This window comes from Oncorhynchus mykiss, chromosome 23 (genome assembly GCF_057628025.1).
Source record: "Oncorhynchus mykiss isolate SJ-2025 chromosome 23, ASM5762802v1, whole genome shotgun sequence".
NCBI lineage: Eukaryota > Metazoa > Chordata > Actinopteri > Salmoniformes > Salmonidae > Oncorhynchus > Oncorhynchus mykiss.
In genome coordinates, this window is record NC_143044.1 from 39,176,303 (window position 1) to 39,186,456 (window position 10,154).

At 44.7% G+C, this 10,154-nt stretch overlaps 1 protein-coding gene across 1 annotated transcript; it reads right to left on the minus strand.

Moving 5' to 3' along the window:
• Positions 1–2,721: 2,721 nt before the first annotated feature.
• On the minus strand, positions 2,722–8,208 carry rnf151 (ring finger protein 151). The gene is made up of 5 exons (XM_021581472.3): positions 7,745–8,208; positions 7,153–7,298; positions 6,674–6,770; positions 5,520–5,749; positions 2,722–3,245 (listed from the first exon to the last, which is right to left on the minus strand). Exons 1-5 carry the CDS (start codon positions 7,745–7,747, stop codon positions 2,993–2,995), a joined length of 729 nt encoding a protein of 242 aa, XP_021437147.1. The 5' UTR covers positions 7,748–8,208; the 3' UTR covers positions 2,722–2,992.
• Positions 8,209–10,154: the final 1,946 nt, after the last annotated feature.

The following is a 10,154-nucleotide window of genomic DNA, read 5'->3' on the forward strand; positions in this document are numbered from 1 at the left end:
GGCATGTCAGCAAACTTTCAGCTGGGTATGCCACCCATTGGTCTGCCCTTGAGCAAACTTGCTACCGGTGTTTAGAAATGGGACATCGACAAGTTTGATAATGACATTGCGCACAGTAGCCTGCACAACTGCAATGAAATTTGATAAATGTAAAATGTTAAGATATTTGCATTTACATGCAGTGTTTTTTCAAAACCTGAGTGATCATTCTGAGTTTCCCAAACTTCCTCAAGTTCATTTCGATGCGCATTCTTACACAGTCATGTTTCCACTAATCTCTGCACTCACGTGAAAGAACTGACAGATGGTCACACGAATTACATGTGTGCTTTCGATACGCCTACGTTCTTTCGACACCCCTATCTATTTATTTTCGACACACCCAATCAGCTAACCCTTTCTCTGTGGTTGAGACTAGGGTTATGGTTGAACCAGGATGTGAAATGTGAAATGTGGACATGAAGCTAGGGTCAGGGTTCAGGCTTAAGTTTAGTATCAGTGAGATTTTTAACCTGTGTTGTTGTGTCCAAGTACAGACCCGTCCTCAGTGTTCTGGCTGACAGTGATGAGGAGTCCTCCAGCGCCAGTTCTTCTGACGAGGAGGAAGTACTGCTCTCAGAGCCCCAAGGCATTGTGGGTAATGGATGTTCCATTCTCTTACACACCCAATATAGTCGGCCATGTGGAATGATATGATGTTTTTCCTGACTGTGACCTTCTGCTGTATTGCACACTAAGGGCTCGATTCAATCTGTAGCGCTGAAGGTCCTTGTTAAAGCCCGATTGATATTTTAAGGCAATGTTCCTGTGTTAGCGGAGACTGCATTCACGGTAAACATTATCCCTCTCTCTTCCCCTCTCCTCCTCCCCTCTGCAGGGTTTCTGCTGGTGGCGGGAAGACAGGCAGGTGGATTTTGAGATTTGTCGACAAAATTGCAAAGTCTAAGTACTTCCAGAAGGCGAAAGAGAATGAGTTAATCAAAAAGAAGATTGAGGAGATGTCCAACACGCCCCTGCTGCTGGCAGTGGAGGTTCAGGAGCTTTCTGGAATACTGGCTGTCAACATCCCTCCTCCCCCTACTGATAGAGTATCCCACACTCAACATCTCTCCTCTCCCTACTGATAAAATATGGTACGGCCTTAGAGATAGATAGAGGACTGATCTTTGTATCTGTGCCATTATAGCGTCTGTGACAGCATAGGCAGCACCAATTTTGAGGTAGTCAATTTTCTTCTTCACGATTGGCTGATCCCTGTTGATGACCCGGTTGGACATGACTCCAACAGGGCCACCAGGAGGGATAAGCCAATGAAGTTGGAAGTCCCACCCAGTTGACTACATTAAAATCATGAAAGCCCTCAATGGCTCTGCCCATGCTAATATGACCTTTTGGCCACTAGAGACCTCTATCATCCTCTATGGGTATGGCTCTACATTCAATATCCCTCCTCCACCTAATCATAGAATATGGTATGGCCCACACTCAATATCCCTCCTCCCCCTACAGATAGAATATGGTACAGCCCACATTCAACATCCCTCCTCCCCTTACTGATAGAATATGGTACGGCCCACATTCAACATCCCTTCCCCCCCTTACTGATAGAATATGGTACAGCCCACACTCAATATCCCACCTCCCCCTATTTGTACAATATGGTATGGCCCACACTCAACATCCCCCCTCCCCCTGCTGATAGAATATGGTTTGGCCCACACTCAGATATACTCTATGGCGCTGCCCTGAAACAACCTAGTCCGTATTCATTCAGCTTCACTCTATTTATTCATTTACGTACTTGCATCTTCAGGATGAAAGACAAGTATTTTGTTGTCAATTAGAGTAAAAGGCCGGCCAAATGATTACTGGCTCTATGTATTTATTGATGATCCTGTGTGTGTCTGTGTATGTGTGTGTGTGTCTGTGTGTGTGTGTGTGTATATATATATATATATTTTATCCAGGTACAGTTTCTGTGTACCTCCCAAGCTGGACCTGCATGTCAGACCCAAGTTGGGGGAGAGGGAGGTCACCTTCTGTCACGTGACTGAGTGGATTGAGAAGAGGCTGCAGGATGAGTTCCAGGTTAGACTTCTCTATCCTCTCTCTCGCTCACCTCCCTCACCTTGTCTACCCTTGTATCTCTCACCTCTCGCCCTCCCTTGTCTTTTTTCATCTATCTCTTCCTCTTTTCCTCTCCCCCCCCTTCCTCCCTCCCTCACCTTCCCCACAAATCCAAAGTAAGACAATCTACCCCAAATAAAACAATGAACCTATCTTCCCTCCATTCCAGAATGTGTTTGTGTTGCCAACATGGATGACATCTACCTTTCTCTGATGCATTCTGGGATGGACGGTCCTCCAGCGGCCCAGCAGTGTCCGTCCCAGTCATCAGACCACTCCTCCATGGAGTCGATTGAGAGGATCTCCCAGGACAATACTACTACAGAGTTGGACTAGTGCCTCCCTGTGGCCCAATGACGCTATGACACCCTTGAAGTTCTCATAGCACTACAAGTAGATGTGTCACCAAATGTAGTGGGATACTTTATATTACAGAACTTCAACCGAAGTCATACCTTTGGTCAATGTTTACATGTGAGGAACAGTAATGAGGTGTGAGTTTCCTTGCTGTTTTAATTGTTTACAGTTCACAGTCCATATTTAATACATGAAAATGAAAACAATCATTGAATAAAACCATGACATGAGGAAGTGTTTTTGTCATGTTTTTAATCATTTGAGATTTGGTTTTGCCGAAATACAATAATCAACCTAATAAAAACATTCTGAAAAGAAAACAATCCAGAAGAATACATTTGCAGAATTTACAAAATACACCAAAATGAAATTAACAGTTTCATTAAAATCCAAAACCTCTTTCATTTTCACATTTTCGCATAAACAGATTTGATATAAAAACCATTATGTCACATAAAACTTTATTAATAATTTGTGAAAAATAAAAAAATAAAAACCTGTACCCATCTCAAGAGCTGCTGCTACTGCTGCTCGTGTTACTCTCCCCTGTTGTCTCCCCCTCTCCATATCCCTCATACACCTCTCCACCCTCCTCCCCCTCCGCCTCCTCCTCTCCCATGACCTCTAGGCTCTCACAGATGAGCGCCACCTGCCTCCTGACGTGTGTCATGGCGGTCTGCATTCTCCCCATCTTTCTCCGGAGGGCGCTAGCGATGGCTCTGTGACTCTGCCTCTGGGCCTCCACATGCTGCCTCAGCTGCCTGGGGTAACCATCATTATCATCATAGGGGATTCATGCATTGATACTGAGCTTTACTTAGAGAATTTGTAAATACTCCCAATCGGTATTAGATAGAATGTTGTGGCTCCCCCTTGGGGGAAGACAATCTGTGATTACCTAGGTTACCCCGTTGGCTCACATTAAAAACGTGACCTTTTTCAAACACAATGTTCTTGTTGTCTGCTTGTTTTAGGCAATTACAAAACTACATTTAAGAAAGTACAACATATCTAAAGTACAACATAGATAACTATTACCTGCTCCAGAGCTCTCTCACTACTTAGAAAAACTTAATATAGTAGGGCTTCCCTCATGCCCCTTTTCATGACAGTGCTAGCAGCCACTTGTGAGTGAGTGCTAAGCTTGCTACCAACCAGAACATTAAGCTAGCCAAGACCAACTACACAAACAAACAAACAGACTATAAAGTAGTGAGTTGAGTTACAAACGGACTGTACTAAACAACTTAAATGTCTTACCTGTAATGAAATGTTTTCTACACACATAGCTACATGTACCCTACTAGGACACCGGTCCCCGCAATTCCCACTCTCCCACACCACACCACCTGAAGCCACAGGCTCTATTCCCCTACGTGGGAGCATTGGAACCACAGGTTGGGATTTTTGACCTGGTTACATGTACATTGAACAACAAAGCAGCTTTTCAACATGTTTTGTTATTTTTGTATAACAAAAAATCTACAAAGTTGATTATTTTACAATGGGGGTCAATGGGAAATAATGTTTGTTTCCCCCAATTTGTGGCCGTGGTCGACGGGAATTCCTTCTTCTGACTTGACTGTCGACTCAGAGCATTATAAAGGGGAAATTCTAGCCTGGAATGCAAACTGAATATTGTTCCACTTCCTTTCCTTTTCAGTAATGTTCAGTTTGGATTCCAGGATAGAAAACTCACCTAATCTACTACAAAATAAATAAAGTGAGGCATGCTTCTAAATTCAAAATACAAACGCTACATCCATTCTGTCCCACCTCATCCACCTACTCGCAGTGTTTTAACATCCACCCGCTCCCAGTGTTTTAACATCCACCCACTCCCAGTGTTTTAACATCCACCCACTCCCAGTGTTTTAACACCCACCCGCTCCCAGTGTTTTAACACCCACCCGCTCCCAGTGTTTTAACACCCACCCGCTCCCAGTGTTTTAACACCCACCCGCTCCCAGTGTTTTAACACCCACCCGCTCCCAGTGTTTTAACACCCACCCGCTCCCAGTGTTTTAACATCCACCCGCTCCCAGTGTTTTAACACCCACCCGCTCCCAGTGTTTTAACACCCACCCGCTCCCAGTGTTTTAACACCCACCCACTCCGTGTTTTAACACCCACCCACTCCCAGTGTTTTAACACCCACCCACTCCCAGTGTTTTAACACCCACCCACTCCCAGTGTTTTAACACCCACCCGCTCCCAGTGTTTTAACACCCACCCGCTCCCAGTGTTTTAACACCCACCCGCTCCCAGTGTTTTAACATCCACCCGCTCCCAGTGTTTTAACACCCACCCGCTCCCAGTGTTTTAACACCCACCCGCTCCCAGTGTTTTAACACCCACCCACTCCGTGTTTTAACACCCACCCACTCCCAGTGTTTTAACACCCACCCACTCCCAGTGTTTTAACACCCACCCGCTCCCAGTGTTTTAACACCCACCCGCTCCCAGTGTTTTAACACCCACCCGCTCCCAGTGTTTTAACACCCACCCGCTCCCAGTGTTTTAACACCCACCCGCTCCCAGTGTTTTAACACCCACCCGCTCCCAGTGTTTTAACACCCACCCGCTCCCAGTGTTTTAACACCCACCCGCTCCCAGTGTTTTAACACCCACCCGCTCCCAGTGTTTTAACACCCACCCGCTCCCAGTGTTTTAACACCCACCCGCTCCCAGTGTTTTAACACCCACCCGCTCCCAGTGTTTTAACACCCACCCGCTCCCAGTGTTTTAACACCCACCCGCTCCCAGTGTTTTAACACCCACCCGCTCCCAGTGTTTTAACACCCACCCGCTCCCAGTGTTTTAACACCCACCCGCTCCCAGTGTTTTAACACCCACCCGCTCCCAGTGTTTTAACACCCACCCGCTCCCAGTGTTTTAACACCCACCCGCTCCCAGTGTTTTAACACCCACCCGCTCCCAGTGTTTTAACACCCACCCACTCCCAGTGTTTTAACACCCACCCACTCCCAGTGTTTTAACACCCACCCACTCCCAGTGTTTTAACATCCACCCACCTGAAGCAGTTGTGCTGGGGCTGGGTGGCCTGTGTGAGCAGAGTACCACAGCCCATGGGGCAGAGCTGGCTCCAGTGCTGGCAGTGCTGTGAGTGGACCTCCAGGGCTGAGCGGGGCACCAAGGAACCACAGCCCTGGTGGGGGCATGGGACCCTCTGGAACTGGCAGGAGGAACTATGGAGGAACTCCTCAGACAGAGGGAAAGTGGCTGAGCATCCCTCGTTGTTACACTACAGGGGAGAGTGAGAGGGGTAGAGCAGAGATGAGCGGAGAGGGAAGGAGAGAGAGAAGAGGGGAGAAGAGAGGAGAGGAGAAGAGAGAGAAGAGTGAAGAGAAGAGAGGAGAAGAAGTGGAAGAGTGTGGGAAAGTCAAAGATTGCCGAAGGTTGTTTGAATGATCTATGAAGAAATAAATTATTCAATATGAGAAGCATGATGACATATGAGACAGGGAAAGTTCCTCTATGCTTGAAACATCCAATTTCCTTGCCACTATGTGGCCCTCACACATTGCTTACAGAGAAAAATGAACTCCATTACTTTGTAATAGAAACACTTAGCAACATCAGGCTGTGATAAAATCAAATCAAATTTTATTTGTCACATACACATGGTTAGCAGATGTTAATGCGAGTGTAGCGAAATGCTTGTGCTTCTAGTTCCGACAATGCAGTAATAACCAACAAGTAATCTAGCTAACAATTCCAAAACTACTACCTTATAGACACAAGTGTAAGGGGATAAAGAATATGTACATAAAGATATATGAATGAGTGATGGTACAGAGCGGCATAGGCAAGACACAGTAGATGGTATTGAGTGTTGTATATACATATGAGATGAGTATGTAAACAAAGTGGCATAGTTAAAGTGGCTAGTGATACATGTACTACATAAAGATGCAGTAGATGATATAGAGTACAGTATATACGTATACATATGAGATGAATAATGTAGGGTATGTAAACATTATATTAGGTAGCATTGTTTAAAGTGGCTAGTGATATATTTTACATAATTTCCCATCAATTCCCATTATTAAAGTGGCTGGAGTTGAGTCAGTGTGTTGGCAGCAGCCACTCAATGTTAGTGGTGGCTGTTTAACAGTCTGATGGCCTTGAGATAGAAGCTGTTTTTCAGTCTCACATAACTCACCTTAATCCTGAGGCGGCTGATAGTTTTACTCAATTTGTACATGACGAACATAAAGCTGGGACTGATAGTGTTCCTACAGCAGGGACATGTCTCCTGTCTAGAGAAGAGAGCTGAATTGAATCAATAACATTCATTTTACACTTTGAAAGGATCATTTCTACAGTCGAAAACCTGAAGAAACTAGTTGGTAATCATCTTTCAGCACTGTGAAAACGTACCAAAATCAGAATCTTGTGTTCTAGAAACACATCCCACTGGGCACAGACGTCAATTCAACGTCTATTCCATGTTGGTTCCATTTAATTGAAATGACATGGAAACAGCGTTGATTCAACCGGTGTGTGTCCAGTGAGATGTTTCTTCCTACCTTTCATAATAATAGAGCTACTGTCTTTTCTAATGAATAACCACTTATGGTTACAATATTCCTTCTATCTACAGTGTGTCCTAAACTGAGGACATGACCCAGTGTACTGTACCTCCTGAGCCACTGTAGGATGCAGGTCTTGCAGAAGACATGGTTACAGGCCACTCTGACAGGACACCTCAGGACAGCTCTACAGATGGTGCAGAGCAGGTCATAGTCTGGACCGTCCACAAACAGGTCCACGTCGTAACCCCCACTCTGAAACACACACACACACACACACACACACACACACACGCACACACGCACGCACACACGCACGCACACGATAAGTTAGTTAGGAAATAAGATAGTTGTACTTTAGGTAACTAAATCAAAGTAATGTGAATAGCAGTAAGTTAGTAAAATCAAAGCCACTCTGTTATAATAAAACATAATACATTAAACAGGAACAATCAAATCTCCCCAAAATGTTTACATGGTTGACAAATTGCCAGGTCCAGTCACTCCAGTGCACAAATTCTTCAACCACATACCTTATTTAAAAAAAATATATAATAATCTGTGTTCCTTTTCTACGACCTCTTAAGTTTTTTGGATACCTGTAGCTCTCTCGACACAAAGTTGTTCTTGAAAATCCTAATCCATATTTCATCCAGAAAGTCACTCATCATTATAAATTAGATTTATATATTTTAACTCACCATATTTCACTGCTCTGTTGTCAATTGTCATGAGGTCACAGTTGCTACAGTTTTCATTCCCACAGCTCAGCCCCTCACTCCCTTTAGTTAGGACTGGCCTACATGTCAACAACACTAACAAATATCCCTGTGTGCCAAGCCACAAAAATACACTGCTAAAACACCCTGGAAAAAAGACATCATTTGACCAATAATCATTCAGCTTTCCAGTGGTAAAGATCCATGTCATTCTTCTTCTCTGAAGTTCCACACTATAGTACTTACTGTTAGACTCAAAACTACGTCCAGAGCTAGTGACTAACCACCTGGGTCCTTTTTTCTCGTTCTATCTTTTTTTTCTCTCCCTCTTTTTTTGGTACCCTCCAGGTTTTACTGCTTTGACAGGGGGAGTTGCTATGGAAATGAATGACGGCTGGCTCTAGAGCTTCCAAACCCATCGGCATTCTCTAACTATTGCTCTGACTGATGGCCACAGTGAGTGGGCTACTATGAATAGGCCTCTTTCAGAACTCAGTGGAGGTTTCTATTCAATAAAAAGTACCTTTTAAATGCAATAACAGCCAACTTTATTCTGTAGTTTATTTTATATAACATTAATTTCAATACTTTTGTCTGTGACATTGGCTGAAGGTTTTTAAGAGAGCTTTTTAAAATGTTTTGAAAAGTGTGCTATTATTACACATATTTGTTATATTATTGTTGTTATTGTTATTATTATTATTAGTGTTATTATTATTTTTATTGTTGTTGTTGTGATTATTATTATTGTTACTATTATTTTTATTATTATTTCGCAGCTTTGTTTTTTCAATAATATTTCATATCCCGCCAAGTGACCACAGGCAGAAGGCAACTAGGAAAGCTGCTGTTACTGTCAATATTACAACGTGAAATCATTGGACAATAAACTAGACGAGGTACGATCACGAATATCCTCCAACGGGACATCAAAAACTGTAATATCCTATGTTTCACGGAATCGTGGCTAAATGACGACATGGATATTCAGCTAGCGGGATACACGCTGCACCGGCAGGATAGAACAGCACACCCCGGTAAGACGAGGGGTGGCAGCCTGTACTCCACACACAGAGACAAAGCTCTCCCTCGCCCTCCATTTCGTAAATCTGACCACAACTCTATCCTCCCGATTCCTGCTTACAAGCAAAAAATTAAAGCAGTAAGCACCAGTGACTCGGTCTATAAAAAAATGGTCAGATGAAGCAGATGCTAAACTACAGGACTGCTTTGCTATCACAGACTGGAACATGTTCCGGGATTCTTCCGATGAGATTGAGGAATACACCACATCAGTCACTGGCTTTATCAATAAGTGCAATAATTTATAAGTCCACAGTGACTGTACGTACATACCCCAACCAGAAGCCATGGATTACAGGCAACATTCGCACTGAGCTAAAGGGTAGAGCTTCCGCTTTCAAGGTGCGGGACTCTAACCTGAAAGCTTACAAGAAATCCCGCTATGCCCTGCGATGAACCATCAAACAGGCAAAGCGTCAATACAGACCTAAGATTGAATCATACTACACCGGCTCCAACGCTGTTCGGATGTGGCAGGGCTTGCAAACTACTACAAAGGGAAGCGCAGCCGCGAGCTGCCCAGTGACACGAGCCTACCAGATGAGCCAAATTGCTTCTATGCTCGCTTCGATGCAAGCAACACTGAGGCATGCATGAGAGCATCAGCTGTTCCGGACGACTGTGTGATCACGCTCTCCGTAGCCGACGTGAGTAAGACCTTTAAACAGGTTAACATACACAAGGCTGTGGGGCCAGACGGATTACCAGGACGTGTGCTCTGGGCATGTGCTGACCAACTGGCAGGTGTCTTCACTGACATTTTCAACATGTCCCTGATTGAGTCTGTAATACCAAAATGCTTCAAGCAGACCACCATAGTCCCTGTGCCCAAGAACACAAAGGCAACCTGCCTAAATGACTACAGAACCGTAGCACTCACGTCCGTAGCCATGAAGGGCTTTGAAAGGTTGGTAATGGCTCACATCAACACCATTATTCCAGAAACCATAGACCCACTTCAATTTGCGTACCGCCCAAACAGATCCACAGATGATGCAATCTCTAAGGCACTCCACACTGCCCTTTCCCACCTGGACAAAAGGAACACCTATGTGAGAATGCTGTTAATTGACTACAGCTCAGCGTTCAACACCATAGCACCCTCAAAGCTCATCACCAAGCTAAGGAACCTGGGACTAAACACCTCCCTCTGCAACTGGATCCTGGACTTCCTGACAGGCCGCCCCCAGGTGGTGAGGGTAGGTAGCAACACATCTGCCACGCTGATCCTCAACACTGGAGCTCCCCAGGGGTGCATGCTCAGTCCCCTCCTGTACTCCCTGTTCACCCACGACTGCATGGCCAGGCA

Bases quoted from the DNA above. Each gene is read 5' to 3' on its own strand.
- rnf151 (XM_021581472.3), bottom strand. The intron at 5,750-6,673 runs GTGAGTTATGTG...TCTCCCCTGTAG, and splicing joins TCAGCCGCCTCAGGATTAAG to TGTAACAACGAGGGATGCTC. The intron at 3,246-5,519 runs GTGGGTGGATGT...TGGTTACCCCAG, and splicing joins CCCCAGCACAACTGCTTCAG to GCAGCTGAGGCAGCATGTGG.